Here is a 27435-nt window from a genome sequence, read left to right as displayed (position 1 = left end):
CCCCAGCCCTGGATTTATCTATTTTCCTTTTTAATTCTATCAGGTTTTGCTTCATAAATTTTTTTTGGGGGGGTGGCAGGGGTGCTGGTCATCTAACCCATGGGCACTTTACCACTGAGCTACATTACCAGCCCTTTTCATTTTTTTATTTTGAGACAGGGTCTCACTAAGTTGCTGAGGCTGCCCTCGAACTTGTGATCTTCCTGTCTCAGTCTCCCAAGTCATTGGGATGCTTCATAGATTTTAAAGCTCTACTATTTTATGCATTTATATTTGGGATTGCCATATTCTCTTGATCAGTTGATTTTATTAGTATGAAATGTCCCATTTTACCACTTAGTTTTCTTTGTTATGAAATCTGATTTTTTTTCTGATTTTAATAGCATACAATACTATTATGAATATAATTCCTTACATTTCTTGTATCTTTTTAATATTTAAATATTTTTAATATTTTTAGTTTTCTCATTTAGGTCTATCATCCATTTCAAATTAAATTCTGTGATTGGCATAGGATAGTAGTCAAAATTTCTCTTTTCTCATGGATTTCCACTGGTTCCTACCCTTATTTACTGAATAGAATCTACTTTCCCCCATTTAATTGCTTTGGTGTATTAAAAAATAATTTTAGTTCTGTGCACACATGTCAATCTCTCTTAGGATTATTTATTTGATTGCACCGATGTATTTATCATTATTGCCAACATACTTTTGCTTTCTTTAAGACAGAGTTTCACTCAGTCTGATCTCAGGCTCCTGGACTCAAGAGATCCTCTCACTTCAGCCTCTTCCCTTAGTACTAGGATTATAGGTGTTTGCTACCACACCTGTATTTACCATATTTCTTAATTTTGATGACTTTATAGTTAATGTTGATATCTGATAGTTTGTTCCCGAGTCTGGTCATTCTTCAAGTTGTTTTGGTTTTTCTAAGTTCCTTGCTCTTTCTTTTTTAAGTATTGAGGCTTGAACCCAGGGCCTCAAGCATGACAAGCACATACATGGTGACCACTAAACTTACCTCTAACTTGTTTTTTACTTTAAAAAAGACTGCCAGAGCTGGGTCTGGTGGCACATGCCTATAATCCCAGAAGCTCAGGAGGCTGAGGCAGGAGGATAGCAAGTTCCAAGCCAGCCTCAGGATAAACAAGGCACTAAGCAACTCAGTGAGACCCTGTCTCTAAATAAAATACAAAATAGGGGGTTGGGGCTGTGGCTCAATGGCAGAGCACTTGTCTAGCATGTGTGAGGCACTGGGTTTGAGCCTTAGTGCCACATAAAAATAAAATAAAGGCAATTCTGTCCATCTACTACTACAAAAAAAAAAAAAACCTTTTTTTTTTTTTTTTTTTTTAGTCCAAAACAGTGCTGGGGATGTGGCTCAGTGGTTGAGTGCCCCTGAGTTCAATCCCCAGTACCCCCAACCCAAAAAAAAAGGGATGAGGATATAGCTCAGTGGTTAAGCACCTCTGGGTTTAATCCCTGATACCAAAAAAAGACTTCCAGCATTTTGATGGGAATTATGTTACATTCATAAATCAATTTGAGAGAAAATTGGCATCTCAATATTGAATTTTCCAGTTAATGAACATGGTAGAGTTCACCATTTATTTATCTTTGATTTTTTTAAACAGTATTGATGGTTTTTAGAGGCATAACAAACCTTTCTTTAAACTTATTAGGTATTTCATGTTTCTAATGCTCCTGTAGACTTTATTCTTTGGGGAGAAAGGGGGAGGGTCCTAGGGATTGAGTGTATCCAGGGTGCTATACCATGGAGCCACATTCCAGCCTTTTAAGTTTTTCACTTAGAGACAGGGTCTCATTAAATTGCTGGGCTGGCCTGGAACTTGAAATTCCTCCTCAAGTCTCATGAGTAGCTGGGATTACGGGTGTGTGCCACCATTATTGGCAATTTTACTATCTTTAAAAAAAAATCCTACCTATTCCAATATCTGTATTGTCTTGTGTTCAGTTGCTCTTGATTACCATGTCTCTAAAGTATTGGTTATTTTTCCATTTTCATGTGTCTGTTTAGATTTTCCTCCTGGACTTTGTGAATGATATTATGGATACCAGGATCCTGATAGTTCCTCTGTACAACTATTTGCCTGCAGTTGATTGCAGCACAAATTTGTGCTTGGTCCCTGTAGTTTCAGTTGGGCTGTTTTTAGAGAGGCCAGATTTGAGTCCTCCTGTTGGCTAGAATTTCTGTTTCTTTACTTTCTGGATCCTTTCCTCTCTTTCCAAACACTGAAATCATTCCAGACTTTGTCCTCCGGTTCTTTAAGTCAGTAGCTGGGAGTTGCTCTCTGAATTTTATCCACCCTGCTGCAGCATTCCCTCAAAAATAATTAAAGGGGTAGAGGGGATTCACCTAGGGCCATTTAATGAATCCCTCTTCAGTTTTCTCTACTTTTTTTCACTGTCTTGTACTTTCAGGTGGCTAATTTATTTGCAGTTAATTATAAGTTTATAGTTATTTACACGGGCCAGGTTTTCCTGGTATTCACTACTCCGATATTGGGCATAGAATTCCCAATTTATGGTAAACATAAATCCCAGAAGTATGCAAGAGTAAATATATATTTGTAGGCAAACATTTCAAAGGGGTTTTTTTTTACTTGCCTTATTTAGTATAGTGAAAATCCAATAATGGTTTATAAAATCTATGAAATTTAAGTACAATTTATTTCTTTTAGTTTTCAAGGTAAAACATTTTTTTCCATAGGAAACAATGTAAAGAGAATTGTACATATATATATATGTCCATATATGCACACACATATATTTTATAAACCATACATACTACTGGAATACTAAATAAAATGAAAGAGTTCTTTTTGTCTGTTAACTCATATCAAATAAAATGTTTTAGATTTTTCCCCTTTTATTTCTTATTTACGTACATATATATTTTTTCTTTTTCCTTTTTTGAAGTTCCATGGATTGAACCAAGGGATGAAGTACCACTGAGCTAAATCCTTAGCCCTCTTTATTTTTTTTATTTTGAATCAGGGTCTTGCTAAGTTCCCCAAGGTGGCCTTGAATTTGTGATCCTCCTGCCTCAGCCTCCAGAGTAAGCTAGGATTTTAGGTACACACCACACACCTAATACATATATGCTTTTAAGCACTTGTTGATAGTTTCCTAATTGCAGTTTTAAAAAATCATGTTTTTCAGTGTTGTTATAGTATTCATAATTTTGATGGATATGAAATATTCTCTTGAGCTATACCATTACACAATCCTAAGGGTTTTTCAAGATTTGTAAAATGTGTTCAGATTAGAGAACCTTCTATAAAAGTTTCCCGACTATCCTGGATTATATACAATAAATAGAAATAGTATATGTATATATGCCTTTCATTTGGTATATTGCTTTATATGTTTTAGAGCAATTTCGTTCTTTAAAATATTGTGAATATAGCAAAATTTCTTTTAGATAATGTTTAGATTTATTATTGCTGTATTTTTTTCTATTAATTGCAACTAACCATGTTTCTCTTTCTCTCCTACTCTGTCCCTGTTTTTAAGCTAAATGTTGCCACCTACCTACAAATGATATGTTTAACTGAAAATTTCAGAACTGATGTAAAAGACTTTGTAACCTTGTTAACTGCAAATGGTTGTGATATCAGAAAAAGTATCCTTTATCTACAATTTTGGATTAGAAGCGGAGGTGGATTTTTAGAAGAAAGGCCATTATCCCATTGTCGTAAGTCCATATGTTATATGTTATAAGAGAAATTTCCATTATGAGACTGTCTGTCTGTCTGTATTATATATTATGTGGTTGTACTAGAGATTTAACCCAGGGGCACTCTACTACTGAGCTACACTCCCAGCTCTATTTTTACTTTTATTTTGAGGCAAGGTCTTACTGAATTGCCAAGGCTGACCTCAAACTTGTGATCCTTCTGCCTCAGTCTCCAAATTGCTGAGATTATTAGACATGCACCACCACACCTGGCAGGACCTAATTTTAAAATATATATCAAAATATTTGAAAGACTAAAATTTTTGACCATCTAATTATCATGCTAATCTTCAAAATACATGTACATATCTCACCTTTGCTCATAAGAAGTTTTGTGAACTTTACAAGTAAGTGATTAAGATCATTAAACTGATCCTAGAAACAGATCTTCTCCTGCCTTTTCTCTCCTTTCTGTGTAACCTCCAAAATTCAGTCTACCTCTTTGAACTTGTTTGTTCATCTGGAAAATTAGAATTTTAAGCTAGATAATCTGTAAATTGCTTTTGATTGTGTAGTTGTAAGATTTTACAAGTAACTGGTTGTAGCTCACTGGTAAAGCACTTGCCTAACATATGCAAGGACTTAGATTCCATCTCCAACACTGCAAAGCAAAAAACAACCCCCCCCCATTTCCTACTTCCTCAAACATTTGATTGTTTAATTTTCTAAACTGTTATTTATATGTTTATAAACATGTTTGGTATAAAATAAATAGAATTATAATTATTACTTAGCAACTTCCTTTTTTCACTTATTAAAGTCATATTGGTGGCTAGGGTTGTGGCTCAGTGGTAGAGCACTTGCCTAGCATGCGTGAAGCACTAAGTTCAATTCTCAACACTGCATATAAATAAAATTTTTTAAAAAGGCATATTGGTGATGTCTGTACATCAGTGTATACAGATACATCTCATTCTTTTTATGTGACTGTATTGTAAATAAGCTTCCTTTTAGGTTATTTATTAATCTGTAATTCTGTGTTTCCCAAGAACTTTATTTCAGAAGTGCTTTTGTTTCTTATTGCTTTTCAGTCTTCATTGTGACTTAACTCAAAGCACAGACACTTATTGAATACTTTCTCTGTGCCAGGTACTGTGTTATCATGAGTAAGCCATGTTTCTTCCCTGAAGAAGTTGCTAGTTTGTGCTTTCCATGCCCCATAGACACACTGTTATGTAGGTTCAGATTCTGATCTGGGAAATACATATTTAAGTAGAACCAAGATGAAGTTCTATAATATTAATGCCCTATAATTTTTTGCCTCTAATAAGCTCAGAATCTTTACATATTATTTTTTTTCAAAGTAGACATACCTCGATGTTTAATTCAGTGTAAGCTGATAGCTTTAACTATTTCTCAAAAGGTAAATATAATAAATAGAAAATGGGAAACATCCTGGTATTAAAAACAAATGAGTTGGGGCTGGGGTTGTAGCTCAGCTGTAGAGTGTTTGCCTAGCACCTGTGAGGCACTGGGTTCAGTCCTCGGCACCACATATAAATAAATAAAATAAAGGTATTGTGTTCACTTACAACTAAAAAAAAATATTTTAAAAAAATGAGTTAATAATAACAATTGCCATGCCACTCGACATAAATTGCCATACCCAAGAACTTTTTTTTTTTTTTTTTTTTTTTTTTTTGGCAGTACTAGGTATCAAGCACTGGGCAAGCACTATACCACCCCTTAAGAACTTCAGAAAGCACTGGCCAGGGTTGTGGCTCAGTGGTAAAGTGCTTGCCTAGCATGTTTGAGATACTAGCTTCAATCCTCAGCAACAAATAAAAATAAAGTAAACATATTGTGTCCACCTGAAACTAAAAAAAAAAGAAGAAGAACTTTAGAAAGCAGAATCTAAGTATAACGCAGTTTCTGTTCTTGAAGATCTTACATTTTTCATTTCTGCTTTTAAAGAAACACAGAGACTGCCCAAGGTGGTAGTGTGTACCTATATTCTTAGTTACTCAAGAAGCCAGGACAGGAGGATCTCAAGATTAAGACCATCCTTGGCACTTCAAATATATATAAATAAAATTATTTCTCTACTACTACTTTTTTTTTTTAGTTGTAGATGGACATAATACCTTTATTTTATGTATTTATTTCCATGTGGTGCTAAGGATCAGGTAAGCACTCTGCCACTGAGCTATAGCCTCAGTCCCTTCCTCTACTTATTAAAGGTAGCACCCATTAGACCTTTATATCTAATCATATATAATATTGCTACAAACTTAGCAAAGTTTGTACATTATATATATATATATATGATTTTATATGTATTGTTATGGGCCCTATATGTGTTTGGCAAGTGCTGTACCACTGAGCTACACCTCCAGCCTCCTAGTTTTTTTTTTTTTTTTTAGATGTTGATGGACCTTAATTTTATTCATCTGTTTATATGTGGTGCTGAGAATTGAACCCAGTGCCTCACACATGCTAGGCAAGCGTTCTACCACTAAGCCAAATCCCCAGTCCTAGTTAATTTCTTTTAAGTAAATTTTTGGAATTTTATTTTGCGGGGAGGACATTGAGAATTAAACACAGGGCCTCACACATGCTAGACAAGCACACTGCCGCTAAGCTATACCCCCAGTTCTAATCACGGAATTTTTTTTTTTTTAAGAGAACTTATTTATTTATTTTTTTATCCGTTGCTTGCTTGCTTGCTTGCTTATTTATTTATTTATTTATCTATTTATTTATTTATTTGCTTTTTGGTTTATTTAATTATTTATTTATTGGTGCCAGGGATTGAATTCAGGGGCACTTGACCACTGAGCCACATCCCCAGCCCTATTTTGTATTTTGTTTAGAGACAGGGTTTCACTGAGTTGCATAGTGCCTCACTTTTGCTGAGGCCAGCTTTGAACTCACCATCCTCCTGTTTCATCCTCCCCAGTCGCTAGGACAGGCATGCATCACTGCGCCCAGCCTAATCACTGATTTTTAACCTAGTAGTTTTTTGGTAGCATGTACAGTTCTACCCTAATCTTTTTCATAACTGCATGCTATTCCATAGAAGTACTATAATTTCATTAATCATTCATGGACATTTAAATTATCTTGTTTGTTTTTATAGTGATGTGCAGTGAATATCTTTATACATATATCCTTAAACAAGTCTGAATAATTCTGATAGAGAGAATACTATAAGTTTGTTGTTGGGTCAAAGGCTACATATACTTTGTATTGCCAGATTGCCCTCTAAAGATAGTTTTGTATTTTGGATTTTGTTTGTGGGTTTTTTCTTTTTTCTTTCTTTCTTTTTTGTACTGGGGTTTGAATTCAGGGGCACTCAACCGCTAAACCATATCCCCATTCCTATTTTGTATTTTATTTAGAGATAGGGTCTGAGTTGCTCAGTGCCTCACTTTTGCTGAGGCTAGCTTAGAACTTGTAATCCTCGTGTCTCAGCCTCCTGAGCCGATGGAATTACAAGCATGCACCACCTTCTTTTTGTGGGGGGTGGTTATTACCAGGGATTGAACTCAGGGTCACTCGACCCCTGAGCCACATCCCCAGCCTATTTGTATTTTATTTAGAGACAGGATCTCACTGAGTTGCTTAGTGCCTCGCTGTTGCTAAGGCTGTCTTGGAACTTGCTATCTTCCTGCCTCAACCTCCCAATCCCCTGGGATTATAGGCGTCTGCCACCACGCCCAGCTGTGTATATTGATAGAACTAGATTACCAGTCTTTTTCATTCTCTTTTTTTGGTACTGCAGATTTAACCTAGGGGTGCTTAATAACTAAGTCACATCCCCAGTCCTTTGTATTTTTTTATTTTGATACAGGTACTCATTAAATTGCTGAGGCTGGCTTTTGAACTAGTAGTCCTCTAACATCAGCCTCATGAGTTGCTGGGATTACAGACATTGTTCCACTGTGCCCAGCAATTATCAATCTTTTTAATCTTACCAGTTTAAAAGGTGAAACATGGACAGTATTTAACTTTAAATTTGCATTTCTGTGATCACTAGAGAAATTGCACATCTTTTTCCCCCTTGTAGTCCTAGGTTTTGAACCCAGGGCTTTCTTCATGTAGGTCCTCTGCCACTAAGCTACAACTCCAGCAGTTTACATTTTATTTAATTGATTGATTAATACTGGGGATTGAACCCAAGGGTGATCTACCACTGAATTACATCCCCAGCCCTTTTTACATTTTGAATCAGGGTCCCAGAGAGTTGCCCAGGCTGTCCTTGAACTTGTGGTCCTCCTGCTTCAGCCTGCCCAAGGATTCAGGGGTGCACCACCAAACCCTCTATTGCATATCTTTTATGAATTTAATAGGTAATTTTTACCTGATTTTTTTTACCCATTCAGTCTTTGCACTTTTTCTATTGAGTTGTATTGAAAGCCATCATCACCTTATTTGATGTAGGTATTCTCTTGAAAAATTAAATGCATATATAGAAAACAAAGTGGAATATGGATCCAAAGGGTGTCAAAGCATCTAATTGTTTGATAAAATTTGTTTTAAATATGTATAGCTTTTTCTTTTATTGTAGGAGGAAGTAGCAGAAATGAACAACTAGCTTGCTCTGAAGATGGCCCTGCTTCCAAAAATAACACTAGAAATACCAAAAGCAATCATGTGGACCTTCCCAAATGTGACACTGGCTGTGTTGAGACCTTGTTTGGACTCAAGAACATTTTTTCCCCATCTGAAGACTTATTTTCATTTTTAAAGGTATTTTAATGTGTATTTGGAATGTTAAATTTATATTCCTTGTCATCTGTAAAACAACAATTTCAGAGTAGTTGTCAAAAGACTTTAATTATTGAGTTGGTGTATATTACTAAATTTAGAGCATTTAATTTCTCCAAATTAGCAGTCTAAATTTAGTTTTTAGACTCAGTTCTATTTTCATGTATTAAGTGGAGTCTAATAAAATTTTAAGAGGTAAGTGACTAAGTATTTAAAGATAGAAAACACTATATTTATATCTGTAGAAAAACATTCAAACTATGTACTGTTATAACATTTCTGTATTCAAAATTGCTTTTCAGAACAAAATCACTACAAAGGAAGAATGGCATAAACTCATCCAGCTTCTTACAGAATTCCACATGCAAGATGTAGATTTTTTATATAGCAATCTTGAGTTTATTCTACCATTACCAGTTGATATCATTCCAGAATCAAAAACCATTTGTGGCTCATCAATAAATGTGGATGCCAGTGCAGCAAGGAGCATGAAGTGTCTTGCTAGGAAATGTACTGAAGGAGAGCGGCCATTGAATAAGTCACAAAAAAAGAAACATAAGAAAAAGATCGTAACACTAGATGATAGTGATTTATTTGACAATGACTTGGACTTTTCTGAATTTATTAACCTATCACCTTCATCTTCCTCAAATTTAGAAGAAAACAAGACCAGAGACAGCAGTTCAGGGACAAAGAACCTGAACAATAGTTTACAGTCTAGCATTGAATCTATTCCTCATCCTCCTAAAACACCAGCGGGGAAAAAAAGTTCTGTCCTTGTCTCTCATTGTTTAAATTCTCTCACTGAGTTTATGGATAACATGTCCTTCTTGGATGCCCTTTTAACTGATATAAAGGAACAGAAGGAACTTGGGAAAAATGACTTTCGTTGGACAGATGGAATGGTTAAAAGTGGACTTTGTGATGAGTTTAGTCTTGAGAGTAATGATGGATGGACTTCTCAAAGCTCTAGAGAACTAAAGGCAACTGCAGAAGCTCTTACCTTTACTAAATGTTCTTCTACTATTTCAAAAGCATTGGAATCCTCCTTGAATTCTTGCAAGAAATTAGGAAGAGATCCAACCAAGGATCTTACTTTTAGTGTTTCACAAAAGCACAATAATGTATGCTTTAGTCAGTCAGCAACTGATTTAGAGTAAGTCTTCTTTTGCTTTTTATTTTTCAGATAAATGACAAAGGGAAAATAACTAGTTTATTTATTCTTACTAATTTTAAAATGCTGGGCTATTGATCATGTTAAGTCATATTAATAATGTAGCTTCTGGGCTGGGGTTGTGGCTCAGTGGTGGAGCGCTCGCCTAGCCGTGTAAGGCCCTGGGTTCGATCCTCAGCATCACATAAAAGTAATAAATAAAATAAAGGTATTGTGTCCAACTATAACTAAAAATTAAATATTTTTTAAAAAATAATAAAGTAGCTTCTAATGAAAATTAAGAAGACCAGAGTGATTTCTAAGGAAGATTAGGGTGGGCTAGATTTGAAAAACCCCTAAGTGACAGGGAAACAAGTTTGCCAGATAGCAGATAGCCATTAAGATTTTTAGTAAGAGCTGTATGTGGTGGCACATACCTGTAATCCCAGTGGCTGTGGAGGCTGAGGCAAGAGGATTGCCAGTTAAAGCCAGCCTCAGCAATTTAGCAAGGCCCTAAACAACTCAGTGAGACCCTGTCTCTAAATAAAATATTAAAAAAGGGCTGCAGATGTGGCTCAGTGGGGTTAAGTGCCCCCTGAGTTCAATCCCTGGTACCAAAAAAAAAAAAAGTAAAAATTGAAAAATATATATATGTATATATTTTTTAGTATGTATGAGAGTAATTAATGACAAGAAATTAATCTAGAAGTATCATCCAGTATAGATCAGAGGCAGAAAAACTGGTTAAGTTTGCAATTGTTATTTTTATTGGGCATTAAAAAATTATGTATTACTTTTAATTATGTAATGTATTACTTTTAATTTCCAGCAGTGCTTGGAAGAGGATATCAGTCATTAAAAGTGTGTTTTCTAGTCGATCTCTTCTGAACCTGGGTAATAGACAAGCTAGTGTAATTGAATACCTGCCAGTTCTCCGCAACATCTGTAGGACTGAGAAGCTAAAAGAACAAGGAAAAAGTAAAAGAAGGTAAAGGCTCTATAAAAAATAACATTTTAGAGAGCTATTTCAGGATTAATAAATATTCTCAAGAGATGAAAATGTTAACTTATATTTTTCTTTGTAATTTTAACAGGTTTCTGCACTATTTTGAAGGAATTCATCTTGACATTCCAAAAGAGACTGTGAATACTTTGGCAGCTGAATTCCCGTAATATTCTCCATTAATAATGTCTTGTACAGATTATGTGGTCCTTTAGATGCATTTTTGTATTATGTTGATTTTCATGGAAGAGTTTAATTCTCTTAATGTACATTTAAAACAGACTATTTGTATTTTTTTATTGTGCAAATATTTAAAGTGAAAAAGTTGGATTATAAATTGTATATATGATCATAGTTTTTTTCTGCATTTTTGTATAATCTAGTTTTGCTTTGTTGATGTTGTTTTGTATGTGACTGAGCTGTTTATTGGAAGTAGAGTTCACTAAGATATTTCTCAAGATGTTTCAATACAAAACTAATCCCTTTCCTGTTACCTGTAATCCATCCCTTTACAAGTGTCAGTGTTCTGTCAAGTTATAAATATGAAGCACCTAAATGGTAATCTTTTTAAAATAAGTTTACACAATACAGAACATAAAATTACATATGTAATACTCAACAATTAACTTCCTAGGAAGAAAATTATGCCTCATTTTCCAAAAACATAAGAACTTCCTGGTGTTTTTATCTAGTATACTCCTTCAGCATATTTTACCATTGAATCATTGAATATTGACAAAGTAAAATCAATATTCTAAATTATAGTTTTCTTAAATTATTTTTAGGACCCCTACATGGGTGCTATCTTCTATATTTTGCCAACTCAAATCATTTGCTTTGTAAATTTTTCTTACATTTTATATATCTATTTTGGCCAAGCTGGGGTTCTACCATAAGGTTTCTATATAATAGCTATTTCTATTTAATGTTAAAGTTTGTTTTGTTTTTGCAGTGCTGGGGATGGAACCCAAGACCTTAGGTATGCTAGGCAAGTGGTCTACCACTGAGCTACATCCCCAGCCCGATTGTTTGATAAGGAATCTTGCTATGTTGGCCAGGCTAGCCCAGAATTCATAGGCTCAAGCAATTGTGCTTCAGCTTCCAAACTAGCTGGTATTGTAGGCACATGCTACCATGCCCAGAAAGGTTGATTTGGCAGTGGGGAGGGAGTATATATTTTTATTTTAGTGATAAGACTTTAAAATATCCCATCACTTGAGATCATTTTGCAATTGGATAATCAGGTGTGTTTAAAATTGCTGTATCTATACTTCAAATGTTTATGTTAATATTTAGAGATTTTAGCTGATGAATTGTATTTTTAACTCAAGGATCCTCATTTTATAGTTTTTAAAAGCATAGATGCATACCTGTTTACAAATGTATATGAAGATGTTTTTACCTTATTTGTTCAACGTACCTCTTCTTGTATTGATTAGTACCTTGATCTAATTAAAGGTTAAAGACTTTACATAGTATTATGTAGGAGTTCAAGATGTATTCATCTTGGTAAATGTGTATATTTGTGGTGGGTCAGATATAGGCTGTATCCTATAAGGTGTTCTGAAGCATTTTTTTAATGGTACGAAGGATTGAACCCAGGGGCACTTAACCACTGAACCATACCCCAACCTTTTGAGACAAGGTCTCTCTAAGTTGCTGAGGCTGGCCTTGAACTTGTGATCCTCCTGACCCAGGCTTTAAAGGTTTTTGGTTTTGTTTCATTTTTTTTTCTTTTAGCTGTAGATGGACACAATACCTTTATTTATTTATCTATTTTTGTATGGTGCTGAGGATCAAATCCAGCACCCCATGCCTGCTAGGCAAGTGCTCCACCAGTGAGCCACAACCCCAGCCCTCTACAAAGCTTTTAAGTGCACTCACTTATCCATTTTTTTTCTACTGAGTTCCTTCATTAGACCACTTACCTGATAATTTTTTTATTAAAAAGTGATAATTCTCAACAATTGGTGAACCAAAGTAGAGTAACTCTACAGGAACTACATTTAAATCATCCAAAATAAAGAAATAATGGGAATATTTTCCTCCCCATTAGGGAAATGGTTTATTTATTTATTTAATGGTGGTAGGGATGAAACCCAGGGCCTCATACGTGCTAGGCAAGTGCTCTAGCACTGAGCTACGTCCCCAGCCCCTTTCTTAAACTAATAAATTCCTCTAAGATTTAGATTCACTTTTGTGATAAAAGTAATCAAATTTTGATGATTTTTCAATACTTTGCATATTATCCTATGAATGTCTAAAGCTGACGTTTTCACTTATACTTATTTCCAGAAACATGTGGGAAAAGAATGCCACATTTGTGGCATGAACAACTGTGTACATTGTAAAAATATTTGCTAGTAGAAAACAGTGTCAAAGGTGATGATTTGAAAGAAGAGAGACTGATTTTAGTGAGTCACATTTAGTTTATGTGCCTACATTTCTAAGGGGAGATGTGTAAGTACATAATCACAACATAAATGTGGAGACTTACATGTGACTGGCAAGAGTATACACACACGACTCCAGGCAGCTGGAGGTGCTGATGAGGCAGGACTTCTACTTCTTGATTTATTTATTTATACACATACTTGTAATTATTTGAAATTTTTTCCCAAGAAGCATATTTCACTTTTTATCCCCCAGTATTAGGGATTAAACCCAAGGGTGCTTTACCACTAAGCTACATCCCTAACCTCTTGTTTTGAGATAGGGTTTCATTAAGTTAGGCCAAATAGGCTGGACTTGAACTTGCAGTCTTCCTGCCTTGCCCTCTCAGCAGAATTATACCTGCATACCACTGTGCCTGGCTGGGTTATTACATTTGAGCTGATTAAAACTGCAGACAGTATGTCAAACCATATTTTTCCTAGAGAATGAGGAGTCTAAAAATTTGTTGTCAGTTGTCTTAAGCTTTATTCTCATAAGTCACCCATAAGAACTAATTTTTCTCTATTTTTTAACAACATAATAATGCAAATCCTCAATATAGATGGTATCTACTTGATAAAAGCAGAAAACTTTGTTTTTCTTTTAGCTGGGCAGGGCATTTTATTGACGCCGAATCCCAAAAGGCACAGAATCTCAAAATATTTATTGATCTAGTCTTGGCTTATTATTGTGTATACCATTTCATAGCTGAAAGTCAGACATTAAACATCTAAAATATACTCAAAATGTGTTTTATTCTCCATTAACATGGTTGTTCAGAACAGCTGATTTTATAATTAGAATAAATATATATAGTACAACAGAGCAGGTACATTCATCTCAGAATTCTAAGACTCGGTGTCAAAAACCGCTAACTCATAGAAAGCAATAGCTTGTAATAATGAATCGTATAACTCTTCTCTTCTGTGTGAATCAGGTGGGTCAGCAGATGAAAACATTTGTCGATAGTGTACCACTCTGTCTGGTGGAAAGAACACCCGAGGGTTCGCCTTCAGTACAGATTCAGAGAGGAACTGCTTCACTAGTTCTTTCCCACTAGTCCGAGTGTCGCCAATCATTAGTTTAAAGTGCTTCCCAACTGCATTCCGATTCATGCTCAGCACATGATGCTGGCCATCCTGGGTGAAAGTTTTATTTAATAAGGCATACAGCATGGCTTCTATGATGTGAAAATGTAACAGTACAGGAAACAGAGATGAGTTCTGAATGGAAAGTCCTGTTTTTTCCAGAACATAGAAATCTGCTTTAGGCATTTTTGAAATGACTGAAGAAATCTTTATTTTAAAAAAAAAAAAAGACAAAATATGTAAGCAGAAATAATTCATTTAGTTTCATATTTAGTCCCATTTCTATCTTCAAATATTCTAATTAGGTAACTTACATAATATTACTGTTGACAATTTTGAAATAAGAGAAAAAGCATTTATGGGTAGTCAAGCTCTGATCATGATTTTTTCAGGAACAGGCTAAGAAAATGTTTAGTTCTCAGTACCAGTTTCTTCATCTGTAAAATAGGCTTCATAATTTCTAAAACCCAATAGGGACTTAATTTTAGACAATTTGCTGGGCAGACACCTGTAATACCAGCTATTCAGAAGGAGGAGGATCAAATTCAAGGCTAGCCTGGCAATTTAGACCCTGTCTCAAGATAAAAAATAAAAAGGTGGGGGTACAGCTAGTGGCAGAGCACCCGAGTTTCAATTCCCAGTACCAAAATAAGACAAAGATTACCCAACTCAGAACTTTTATGAACCATTTAAAATTTTCTATGACAGGGACTGGGGTTGTGGCTCAGCAATAGAGCGCTCATCTGGCACATATGAGGCCTTGGGTTTGATCCTCAGCACCACATTAAAAAAAATAAAGGTATTACGTCCTACATCTAAAAAATATTTTAAAAAATTTTTTCTAGGGCTGGGGATGTGGCTCAAGTGGTAACGCGCTTGCCTGGCATGCACGGAGCACTGGTTCGGTCCTTAGCACCACATAAAAATAAAAAATGAAGATGGTGTGTCCACCAAAAACTGAAAAAATAAATATTTAAAAATTATCTCTCTCCTCTCTCTCTCTCTAAAAAAAAAAAAAAAAAAAAAAAAAAATTTATTACGACAGCCAGGTTCGTAGTGCACACCTGTAATCCCAGTGGCTCAGGAGGCTTAGGCAGGAGGATCACAAGTTCAAAACCAGCCTCTGCATGGGCTGGGGTTATAACGCAGTGGTAGAGTGCTTGCCTAGCATATATGAGGCAATGGGTTCAATCCCTAACACTACAGAAGAATAAACAAAGGCCCTGTGCCCATCTACAACTAAAAGTATTAAAAACAAAAAACAGGATCCTTGTCTCAAAAAATAAAAAGGGCTGGGATGTGGTTCAGTGTTTAAGCACCTCTGGATTCAATCCTCCAGTATCCAAAAAATAATAATAATCTAGGGCAGAGTATAGGATCTTGTTTTGTTTTGTTTTGTTTTTTTGGGGGGGGGTCAGGGATATCAGGGATTGAACTAAGGAGCACTCGACCACTGAGCCACATCCCCAGCCCTATTTTGTGTTTTATTTAGAGACAGGGTCTCACTGAGTTGCTTAGGGCCTCGATGTTGCTGAGGCTGGTTTTGAACTTGAGATCCTCCTGCTTCAGCCTCCCAAGCTTCTGGGATTACAGGTGTGCCCCAGTGTACCCACCTAGAGCATAGGATTTTAACAACTAACCAAGAATTAATAATCTCTGCAAATGACTGAACAGCAGTTTTCACGTGTATAATCAAGACAGTAATTCCCAACCATTTCAAAAGATTTTGAAGACTTAAATGAAACAAGTGATAGCATTTTGAAAATAAGCTATGAATATAAGATAGTGAAGTTTTTTAATAACATGCAGAATATATAAAGGACACTATATATAGTGTCCTTTATAAACTATTGATTTTCTCAATATCTGCCTTTGATACCTAAGACATTTCTTGAACTAATCAAAAGTGACAAAAACAACAGGAGTGGGTAAGTATCACAAAAAATAACCAATATCATTATTTTATTACATTCTTTTTGGGAGCAGAAGATTAAAAACTACAAAGAAGCTATGCAGGCATACACAAGAAGCTACACAGTAACAGGAACGTGGAGATGCAGTAGCCTTACCTCTTTTAAATAGAGTGATGATGGGTAGGTTCTATTCACTAATTTCCAATAGTCACTTTGCTGCCAGTCCAGCACTGTCAATTTGCGATCAAGGAGAGCCCAGGCAATTCTTTGAGTACCAAAAACAATAGATAAAATACTATTGGCTGCCTAAAAGAAAAGAGCTGATTTAATTATAAGTGTAATAAACTTTTTTTTTCTTTTTTGCAGTACCAGGGATTGAACCCAAGGACACTCATCATATATATATATATATATATATATATATATATATATATATATATTTTTAATGGGAATAAAGTCCACAGCTTTCATTGGATTTTCAATAAAACTCCAGAACTTTTTATATTATTTTGAGACAAGTTCTCACTAAACTGCTGAGGCTGGCCTCAAACTTGGGATTCTCCTATCTCAGCCTCCCAAGTCATTGAGATTATAGGCATATGCCACTATGGCTGGCTCAAGTATAAACTTTTTTTTTTTTTATTGCGTGTAAACATTTTAACAGATGCAAAACCTGATTTACAACCTCAGAATGCCAAACTAGTTGATGTAATATAAAATTTATTTAGTAATTAAACTGAGAATTATTAATATGATAGATATTGGGAAATAAGGAACATAACATTTGATTTTAAGAAATAATAGGGGCTGGGGATGTGGCTCAAGTGGTAGCGTGCTCGCCTGGCATGCGTGCGGCCCGGGTTCGATCCTCAGCACCACATACCAACAAAGTTGTTGTGTCCGCCAAGAACTAAAAAATAAATATTAAAAAATTCTCTCTCTTTCTCTCTCTCTCTCTCTCTCTCTCTCAAAAAAAAAGAAATAATAAGATTTACATTTCAGAAAAATCACTGACAGGTGTGTGGGAGATGGCCGATAGGGGACTAACAAAAGGTAGGGATTTGTGTAAGGAACTGTTCTTAATAGTATTAAGAACACAACATAATGACAAGAAGGAAAAGAGTGGGAGAGTCTGTATGGTAGCATATGCCCATAACCCCAGTGGCTCTGGAGGCTCTGACAGGAGGATCTCAAGTTCAAAGCCAGCTCCAGCAAAGGTGAAGCGCTAAGCAACTCAGTGAGACCTTGTCTCTAAATAAAACACAAAACAAGGCTGCGGATGTGGCTCAGTGGTTGAGTGCCCCTGAGTTCAATCCCCAGTACCCGCCCCATCCTGCCAAGGTATAGTGGGAATAGAACTGATACTCAACTGGATGGTACTTTTAAGCAAGAAGGTAAGAGGCAGATCAACTAGGAACATGGTGGGAGATGAGGTTGTTTTTTTTTTTTTTTCCCACAATGCCTTTATTTTTATGTGGTGCTGAGGATTGAACCTGGGTCCCGCCTGTGCTAGGCAAGCGCTCTACCACTGAGCCACAATCCCAACCCAGAGATGAGGCTTTTTTGTTTTTGTTTCTTTTAATGAGTTTGAGATACCTATAGAGCTTCTAAGATGTATAACAGCTGATTGGCTATATGGATTTAGCTCTGCTGAGTTTAGTTTGGAGATAAAGTACAATGATGTCACCTCACTCCCATAAGACTCATTTACGGAGAGAGACACTACTAATGTGTTCCATAGATACAGGATAAAGAAGAATAGTTTATAATAGCTTATAATGCTACACCCATTTCCCTTTCACTGCTACATAAATCACTGGATAAATATCTGCGGGCAGAATAATTTGGATGCAAAAACATCTACAAAACACAGTCCTCCTTCTGATTCTTTTAGTTTTAGGTTGCATAAACATCACTGAGCCATACTGTGTATAGCATTTCCTTGGGCAACAGATTTTAAGGATTGCGCTACACAATTTTCTCCCTACAAACTGACTTAAAAAACCAAACCCATAAACAAGATGCAGCCCTACTACAGTCCGAGTATAGTTTTAGCCATGAATTTGGATGAAAATCTTCCCTGAAAAATATGAATGAAATATATTCCACATCAACTGCAGCAGGAGTTCTGTCCTGAGCCTGCAGATATATGTAATGGCATCTGCAAGAGGTGAAAGCATGTGTGATGTTCTATGTGTGTGTGTGTGTATGTGTATACACACACACACACTATGCTTTTTTTTTTTGGGGGGGGGGGGGAATAAGGTCCATAGCTTTCAACGTGTTTACCAAACTTATCCATATTGCTGGGTATGGTGGCGCACATCTGTAATCCCAGTGACTTGAGAGGCCAAGGCAGGAGGATCGTTGAGTTTGAAAGCCTCATCGACTCAGTGAAACTTTGTCAAAAAATAAAAAGGGCTGGAGATGCAGTTCAGTGGTTAAGCACCCCCAGGTTCAATCCCCAGTACCAAAAAAAAAAAAAAAAAATTTAACTAAAAATATCCATATCCCCCCCCCAAAACCTGAGAACTACTGTTCCATATAAAAATGATACTTATTATGGGACAAGTGAATATTTTATCAAGCAATATGACACAGGACCTAAATGCTCCCAAGCTTATTACTTGGCTGACATGTCAAGTAATGTGACTACTTATCTTTTTTTTTTTAGTGCTGGGGATTGAAGCCAGGGCCTTGTACATGTGAGTCAAGTACTGTACCAACTGAGCTATATCCCCAGCCCCTGAATATTTATCTTTTAACATAACATTGAAAGATTGGCTTTTAGAACGGTTGTTAAAGGTGGCAGTGGGTTGGGCATAGTGGCATACACCTGTAATCCCAGCAACTCAGGAGGCTGCAGCAGGAGAATCACAAGTTCAAGGGCAGTCTCAGCAGTTGTGAGGCCATAAGCAACTTAGCAAGACCCTGTCTTGAAAAAAATAAAAAAGGGCTGGGGATGTGGCTCAATCGGTAGTGCGCTCGCCTGGCATGCATGAGGCCCGGGTTCGATCCTTAGCACCACATACAAACAAAGATGTTGTGTCTGCCGAAAACTAAAAAATAAATATTAAAATTCTCTCTCTTTAAAAAAAAAAGAAAAAAAGAAAGAAGTCTGGTGATGTTGCTCAGTGGTTTAGCAACCATGGGTTCCAATCCCCAGTACCAAAAACCAAAAAATAAAGTGGTGATGGGGGCAGAAAATAATTTTAAATTTTACTGGAAAGACTGGTATACTCTTCTAGAATCACTCCTCAGTCATAATACATATTTATATCTTCTCATTATTTCCAACATGACCCTCAAGCAGAGCTAGGTAGCTATCTTACAACAGTCCTCTCTCTTTTTTTTTTTTTTTTTTTACAAAAGTAGGAAACGGCTTTATTATTGGCCTCATGTGTGTCACCTAGTGTCCAACGTGGACCCCATGTCCAGAGGAGCTGCCTGCACATGCCGCTGCCCCTCCAGGCCAGAGGCCAGGCCTTCACCCACATCACCAGGAGGCCAACCCCACCATCCCGCAAGTTCAAGCTCGAGACAAGGAGGGACAAGGCAGGCCCAGCACTGGGCCCTCCTTGGGTGGGGTTCCAGGAGGGGCCAGCTGGGCCTGGAAGATCAGTCTCTTTTTGGTTTTATGATCATTTAAAAGATGGGAAAGACAAACATTCCACAGTCTTTAAAAAATAGGTGTCTCAGGAGAGAAGCCAGGGCCCTCACCCTGGGTCCCTCGAGGCCCGGCATCCATGTCCCTTGAGATCTGCAGATCAGCCAGTGTGCATCCAGCCCTCCCACAGTCACTGTCCCAAGTAGGGCCAGTTGAAGGTACTTCCTGACAGCAGCATGTCCCAGATCAGCACATGAAGAACAGCTGGGAGATGAGGAACGCGGGCACTGCTAGCAAGGCAGGGAGCTGCAGCAGCAGGTGGCCAAAGCGCTGGGACTGAGACGGGTACTGGGCCCGGGTACTGGGCCCTCACGGACTCTGTCAGGGTCACTTGTGCCTTCTCCTGTAGGCTCTCCACGTGGCCGGGTCTTCCTTATTTTTCTTTTTTTGTACAGGGGACCCAATCCCAGACATGCTTAAACACTAAGCCATATTCCCAGGCCTTTTATTTTTTGTTTTGAGACAGGGTCTTGCTAAGTTATTTAGGGCCTCCCTAAATTGCTGAGGGTGGCTTTGTATTTTAAATGCTCCTGTCTAAAATTCCCACTGAGCCACTGGGATTACAGGCTGGCACCACTGCGCCTGGTTTATGACAGTCCTCTTAAATAAACCTTGCACAGACCTACTTCTTGACCACTGTTCTATCTATAATGCTCTCCAGCCAGCCTAATTTTCAAAATCCAAATTTCTTCCAGTAAACTTTCCCCAACAGTCATATCTAAGTTTTCCCTTCTCTCACTTGTCAATTTACTGTCTGTACATCTCATGTATGGTGCTCAAATGAGATACTTTGTGTAATAGGTCATCTATTTATATGTCTAGATCCACCAACTAAGCGTGAAGAAACTTGTCTTAGTAACCTACCAATACAATGCCCGGAACAGTGCTTTACAAAGTTCTCAAACATTAAGCAGTATAAGAAAATGACATACCTTAAGTCTCTCTCTTTCTATGTCTGGTTTGATGAGCTTTCCCAACAGTCGGTTTTCCTGCAACTTTCTTTTTTTCTTTTCACCCTCTGGACAAAGAATCGAGTTACAAACTTGAACAATAGTTTTAAACTGGAACGAGGGCACATTCATCAAACTCTCCAAATCCTGAAATGGCCCAAACTTTTCTCTGTGTTCTATAATACTGATGGACTTTTTTCCATGAAGCAATTTGAAAGCTTCAAGTTCTTTATTAGATGCTGTATTCAACACATGCAGGATGGAAGCCTGCTGTTCTGAAGAGAAGAGCTTGTCAAGTGCATTTCCAGATTCCTTTGCATTTTCATCATAAAAAGAAACACTGCTGATAGTTTTCTCAGGTGCAGTAAATTTTTTCCGATAGCAGAAATTATGTAGGGTCTGGAACAAGGATAACTCCACTGGAACTGGAAAGGATCTCCATCTCCCTAAAAGGAAAATTAACAAAACATAAACCAGATGTCCTACTTCTATATAGTGTTAGTTACAAGCTTGATCAGATCCTTTGCAAAGTCACATAGACTTTCCAATAATTTAAGAAATATTGACTATATTCGCCAAGTGCAGTGACATACCTGGAATCCCAGAAACTTTGGAGGCTGAGGCAAGAGGTCAGAAATTTTAAGGGCAGCCTCAGCAGTTTAGCAAAATCCTCAGTAACTTAGGAAGACCTTATCTCTAAAATGGGTGGGGATGTAGTTCCGTGATAAAACACCCCTGGGTTCAACCAAGTACAAAAACAATAATAACAATACACTAATAAGTAAAAAAGAAATAATGGGCCATATTAAATTATTACAGAGAATCAACTTTAAAATAGGAAATATACATTTTTTGTTTTGTTTTGGGGAGGGTTGGCATTATGGATTAATCACAGGAGCACTTTACCACTGAACTCCATCCTCGGTCCTTTTCACTTTTTGTTTTGAGGCAGAGTCTTGCTAAGATTCTGAGGCTGGCCTCAAACTTATCCTCCTATCTCAGCCTCTTGAATGACTGGGGTTACAGGCCTGAGCCACTGTGGGCCTGTACTTTTGTTTCCTTTAGGGCTTTTGTTGTTTTTAAGTCACAAGAATTGTCTTCTGATTTTTATGGATCAGTCCTAAACTTTACTACCTAGAATTTGTATTTTATGCCCATCAAAAACTTGTAGTTAAGGGCTGGGGTCATAATTCATTGGTAGATCGCTGGCCTAGCACTCTTGAGATCCTGGGTTGATCTCCAGCAGCGCTTGGTTTTTAGCTGAAATAATCATTTCAACTGATACCTTTTTTTTAAAAATATATTTCCATGTGAGGGATCTTTCTTGTAATTGATCTCTGTTTAAGATTTATCTTCACTTCCATTTTCACTGGATTCTCATCTGGTGGAATTAGGAAAATTAAATTTTATGTTTATAAGAAAAGTTTTAGCCGAATTTAAAGGCGCCTTATTAAAGGGCGGTTTTAATTTTCTTCTATAAACTGCTCAAGATTTCTACTACGACTATGTTTTTGCAAGCAAAAGAAACACCATAAAATAAATGACTTTGTAAAACCAAGGAAAGTCACTCTGACATCGCAGCCACAGGGAATAAAGCAGCCAGAAGTAAGCAAGTTGCTGTTGGAATCTGAATCCACTTGGGTCCTGTTTCCCAAAAAAGTTGGGGGCGGGGCTGGAGCTGGGGCTCTTGGAGCCATGGGCCAGGGAAGCACACAAGATCCAAGGTTCGGAGACCAGAACCGTCCCGACAGCTCGGCTACAGCTCCAAGCGGACGACCTGGATACGGAACAGGAGAAGACAAACACTCCAAGTTCAGGGGCTAATGGCAGATGGGAGAACAACTCTGCACTCTAGGTACCCTACCTCCTGCTTTGAGCAGACAAGACACGCTCATCCTCCAGTCCCACCGCGACAGGCTTCCTCCACTGACTTCCGGATCCTGTTTGCTTCGCCACAAAGCGTCCGGCCTGGGCTCTGCGGAAAGATTCCGGCCAAAGTGTCGTTCCGAGACATACCTGGCTTTGCAGTGGGTTGGCCGGTGGCCACACCCGTGTGCGCTTCTCTCAAGGCCTCGGGTGGCCCGCAGACTTCCGTTGCTTCCGGGAAATGTTCTTGCCCTCCTGCCCATAGTAGCTGCAGGACGGAATCTCCGGGAAGGAAACACCTAGGCCAGGTTCATCTGTAGTTCGTTACGGTGGCCCTCTTCGGGGAAAATTTCCTGGGTTGAGTAGAGACGCATAGATGGAGGAGCTCCAGTTGATACCCAGCTTGGAGCTTAATGCCGGGTGGGGATGGGAAAGACGGGAAGTAGAAAGGTGCACCAATAACCAAGTCGTCAGGTCGAGCGGGATAAGTGAGGGAAGCCCGAATTGTTTCAGAAGCTCAGCGAGGAAAAGAGGGCAGGCAAGATACCAGGGAGGACGAGGAAGGAGGAGATGGCTTTGCCCCTGGGTGAAGTATTCCATTTGCATTGGCTGGAGAAAGTTGAGGACGCTATGTTTTCAGTTGAAGAGCTACCTCAGGTCTCTGGTCTTTGATTTGCAAAGTTAGATTGGAACTTTTCTAGGAAAAAAAAAATGGCTGTGTATATAGCCAATGTGAGACCGGCTTGAAGGTGAAGAACCTGGGAACATGAAGAACAGTCGGGAAGCTAGACTATCTTCCCAAGGGACAGGGAACAGTAAGGAATTGAATCTGGGAGATGTGAGGAGACTGGAAAGAAAAGGATTCTTTCTGGAAAATGAGGAGGCTTTAGGCAATTTTGTGAAAAATGGGAAGTCAGGAGGAAGAAAAAGGTAATAAGTTTGTGTTTTTTGTGGGGCAGCAATAGTTTGATTGTCCCTGTGGATATTGTCCAGAAGGCAATGAGGATGTGGGGAATAATAAATATTAATGAGAATTCTAAGAATAGGAATTCTAAGAATCCTGACAGTTTCCTGGGGGAAGTTAGGAATCTAACAAGAAATAAAGTTAAGTTTTTGTGCAAAAATCCTCCAAATCAGGAGAAAATGATTCCCATTTCACTCCAGAGTTTATGCAACTTAATGAAATATTGTAATTGCATTCTTCAAAAAAGATAACAGTTGAGCCAAGTTCCATGGCACACACCTGTAATTCCAGCAGCTCAGGAAGCTGAGGCAGGAGGACCTCAAGTTCAAAGCCAGCCTCAGCAACTTAGCCGAGGCCCTGTTTCCCAAAAAAGTTGGGGGGGGGGGGCTGGAGCTGGGGCTCAGTAGCAGAGTACTTGCCTAGCATATGTGAGGCACTGGGTTGGAACCTTAGCACCACATACAAAAATAAATAAAATAGAGGCATAATGTCCATCTACAACTACACCCACTTTTTAAAAAAAAAAATTTAAGGAAGGGGTGCTGGGGATGAGGCTTGGTGGTTGAGCATATTTGGGTTCAATACCTGTGCCAAAAAAAGATGAAGCCCTAACCCCTAATATCTCAGAATGTGACCATGTGACCTTGTTTGAAAATAAAGGCATTGTAGATGTAAGTAGTTAAAATAAGATAGGGTCTAGGTGAGTAGCTCAGTGGTCTCATGCTTGCCTACCATGCACCAGTCACAAATTGCAGTCCCCAGTACCTGATCACACCACATGAACAAAAAGGTGAAAATGCCAGGCACAGTCACTGTCTATGGTGCCAGCTGCTCCAGAGGTTATAGGAGGATCATTTGAGTCCAAGAGTTTGAGGCCAACCTGGACAACATAGTAATACCCCAGTCTCAAACACAAACAGAAAAACATGAGATGACGCTGGCCTAGGGCAGTGATTTATCCAATATGACTCTTGTCCTTATAAAAAGATGGCCATGTGAATGTCATGATGAAGATGGATGGAATGATAGAACTACATGCCAAGGAAGGCATTCACCAGAAGCTGGGAGAAAGGCATGGAACAGATTCTCCTTAGAACCCTCAGAAGGAAGCAACCCTGCTGACATCTTGATTTCAGACTTCTAGCCTTCTGGACTGTGAGAGAATAAATTTCTCTTGTTTTAAGCTTCCCAATTCATGGTGACTTGTTACAACATCTGGAAGAAACTAATTAATAAGGAATCCTGGTTATGCTTTCAGAGATGGAGTAGTTCTCTGGCAAGACACAACTTAGCACTTACTTCACAAACTTAGGCAGTTTTTTATCCTCTGAACCTCAGCTTTCTCATTTGTAAAATGGAGATAATGATACCTAACTCAAAAGACAGACTGTTTGAAGTATTCACAAGAAACAGGATACAAGAATCCAATATGTAATAAAAGTTTCAAGAAATGTTAGTTTCTCCATGAAGCATCACTTCTTCTTCAGAACTAATGACCTTGAGGAGAAAGGCCCTTCTTCCTCAGAGCATTCATTCAGAATTATACTTTGACCAGACTGGAAGTGGTGCTCATGATTCACTGTAAACCAGAATCAGTGCATTCAAAATGAAAAATCATATCTTCCTTCAGAAAGTAGCTCTTTCTCACTTCCCTGATTCTATGTAAGAAATCACTGGCTTAGTTTAATTAACACAGGTTAATTCTGTATGGGAAAACAATAAAAGTTAATGTTCTATAATATCATGTCCTTGAAGTAGACAAACATTTCTTATCAAGATATAAAAAGCATTAAATTTAAAGAAAAATGGATAAATTGGATTTAATTAAAGTTATAATGTCTGTTCATTAAAAGACACATTGAGACAATGAAAAGGCAAGTTACAGGGTAAGAGAAGATATTTACAATGCTATAACTGACAACTTGTATCCAGAATATATTGTCAAAATTCCTACAAATACATATGAGAAAGGTGAGTAACCCAATTAAAAAATGGGCAAAGGCTGGGCATGATGGTGCATATCTGTAATCTCAGCAGCTGGCGAGGCTGAGGCAGGAGGATTACAAGTTCAAAGCCAGCTTCAGCAACATAGTGAGACTGTAAGCAACCTAGTGAGATCTTGTCTCTAAATAAAATATTAAAAAGGGGCTGGGAATGTGTCTCAGTGGTTAAGTGCCCCTTGGTTCAATACCTGGTACCAAAAGGAAAAAAAGGTGGGGAAGCAAAGACTTAAATAAATACATCACCTAAGGAGGACATTCAAATGGCCAATAAGCAAATGAATAGATTATAATTTTACTCATTATTAGAGAAATGTGAATTAAAAACACATTGGGCTGGGGATGTGGCTCAAGCGGTAGTGTGCTCTCCTAGTATGCGTGTGGCCCGGGTTCAATCCTCAGCACCACATACAAACAAAGATGTTGTGTCCGCCGAAAACTAAAAAATAAATATTAAAATTCTCTCTCTCTCTCTCTCTCTCTCTCTTAAAAAAAAGAGATTGGAGTGTTGGCAAGGATGTGGAACATCTGGAAATCTCGTACATGCTGATGAAAGTGTGGGTTGGTACAACCCTTTGGAATACTGGCAATTTCTAGTTTCCAATAAAAGCCAAAGATATACATAACCTGTGACCTGGCAATCTGATCCCTGGATGTATGTCCAATGTAATGCAATGCAAACATGTTCACTTTAAAATGTGTAACAGGTTGAACTACATATATGAAATTGCCAACACTTAACAGCTGTCAAATAGCAATTTCACAGTCAGGCACGGTGGCACACTTCTGTAATCCCAGCGACTTAGGGGGCTGAGGCAATGGCATTAAGCAACTCAGTGAGACCCTACTCTAAATAAAATTTTAAAAATGTGGCTCAGTGGTTGAGTGCCTCCAAGTTAAATTCTTGGTTACCCCCCCACTCACAAAAAAATAGCAATTTCACATGATTAAATGAGTGTTCACGCGATTATGAGAGTGTTCATACTGTCTTGTATTAGCCAAAACATGGACTACGTTAATGTCAAATGATTGTGGGTATATTGAGAAATTTCAACTACATCCAGCAACATGATGAATCTCATAAATATAATGTCTGGTTAAAGAATCCACACACTTATATATAAAGTATAGGACCAGGCAAAACTAATCTAAGATGATAAAAATCAGGTTACCTCTGGGACTGGTCCCTGAAGAGGGAATGGAGGGGAGAGTCTTATATTCTGTGTATTTTTAAGCTCCGGGTACTATTTAAATGTAAAATCCATCAAGTTGAAGCTTATGATATGTGTCATCCAGGCTTAGTCACAATTACAGTTGTATTTGTTATACTTTAATAAAAGATTACTTGAAAGGTTAATTCTCCAAATTACTTTGAATTAGGTATGTATCATGTAAGGTCTGAATGTCAATGCAGTGACACAATCTACTCTATTTAGTCCCCAGAGTCATTTGTGTCTTCAAATGCAGCTAGACTCCCAAGAAAGAGCTGTTGGTTCTTAGATGGATCATTCAGGGACTGGAACACATCATGTATCTCTTTGCCCCATCCCCACCTCTGTGTTATGATATAGAAGAAAAATAATTGATTCTCCAAATCCTAGTGTAGTAGAAGTTTTTGGGTTTTTTTTTCTGCTTTTATGTTATATTTTATTTTTTCAATATTGTACAGAACTAATATTGTTAAGCAAATGATCAAAAATTTTAAAAACCCTCAGCAATTTAGTGAGGCCCTGAGCGATTTAGTGAGACTCTGTCTCAAAACAAGAAGTAGGGCTGGGGATATAGTTCAGTTGGTAGAGTGCTTGCCTCCCATGTACAAGGCCCTAGGTTCAATCCCCAGCACTACCACAAAAAAAAAAAAAATTCAAAACAAAAAGTAAAAAGGGCTGTGAATGTGATTCAGCTGTTAAGAGATCCTGGGTTCAATC

General features: G+C 37.7%; 2 protein-coding genes across 7 annotated transcripts in view; one reads left to right on the top strand and one right to left on the bottom strand.

The window, feature by feature from the left end:
* The window catches only part of Atad5 (ATPase family AAA domain containing 5), a 67240-nt gene extending 50215 nt beyond the window's left edge, over positions 1-17025 (top strand). For 2 of the 3 annotated variants that reach the window (XM_021728070.3, XM_078042493.1), the window contains 5 exons: positions 3538-3718; positions 8271-8452; positions 8773-9626; positions 10453-10611; positions 10718-17025. In XM_021728070.3, coding sequence (XP_021583745.2) covers positions 3538-3718; positions 8271-8452; positions 8773-9626; positions 10453-10611; positions 10718-10796 — 1455 coding nt within the window. In that variant the 3' untranslated portion in view covers positions 10797-17025. The remainder of the gene's footprint in view (positions 1-3537; positions 3719-8270; positions 8453-8772; positions 9627-10452; positions 10612-10717) is intronic. The other variant, XM_040269147.2, reaches the window with a different exon arrangement.
* The window catches only part of Tefm (transcription elongation factor, mitochondrial), a 23055-nt gene continuing 9415 nt past the window's right edge, over positions 13796-27435 (bottom strand). For all 4 annotated transcript variants that reach the window (XM_078042496.1, XM_005327939.5, XM_078042497.1 and 1 more), the window contains 4 exons: positions 22542-22652; positions 20660-21123; positions 16217-16366; positions 13796-14354 (listed from right to left, as the gene is read on the bottom strand). In XM_078042496.1, coding sequence (XP_077898622.1) covers positions 13908-14354; positions 16217-16366; positions 20660-21123; positions 22542-22652 — 1172 coding nt within the window. In that variant the 3' untranslated portion in view covers positions 13796-13907. The remainder of the gene's footprint in view (positions 14355-16216; positions 16367-20659; positions 21124-22541; positions 22653-27435) is intronic.

The sequence above is a fragment of the Ictidomys tridecemlineatus genome, chromosome 3 (assembly GCF_052094955.1).
Source record: "Ictidomys tridecemlineatus isolate mIctTri1 chromosome 3, mIctTri1.hap1, whole genome shotgun sequence".
Taxonomy (NCBI): Eukaryota; Metazoa; Chordata; class Mammalia; order Rodentia; family Sciuridae; genus Ictidomys; species Ictidomys tridecemlineatus.
Note: the sequence above shows the minus strand (reverse complement) of the source record. Positions and strands in the feature narration are given on the sequence as shown.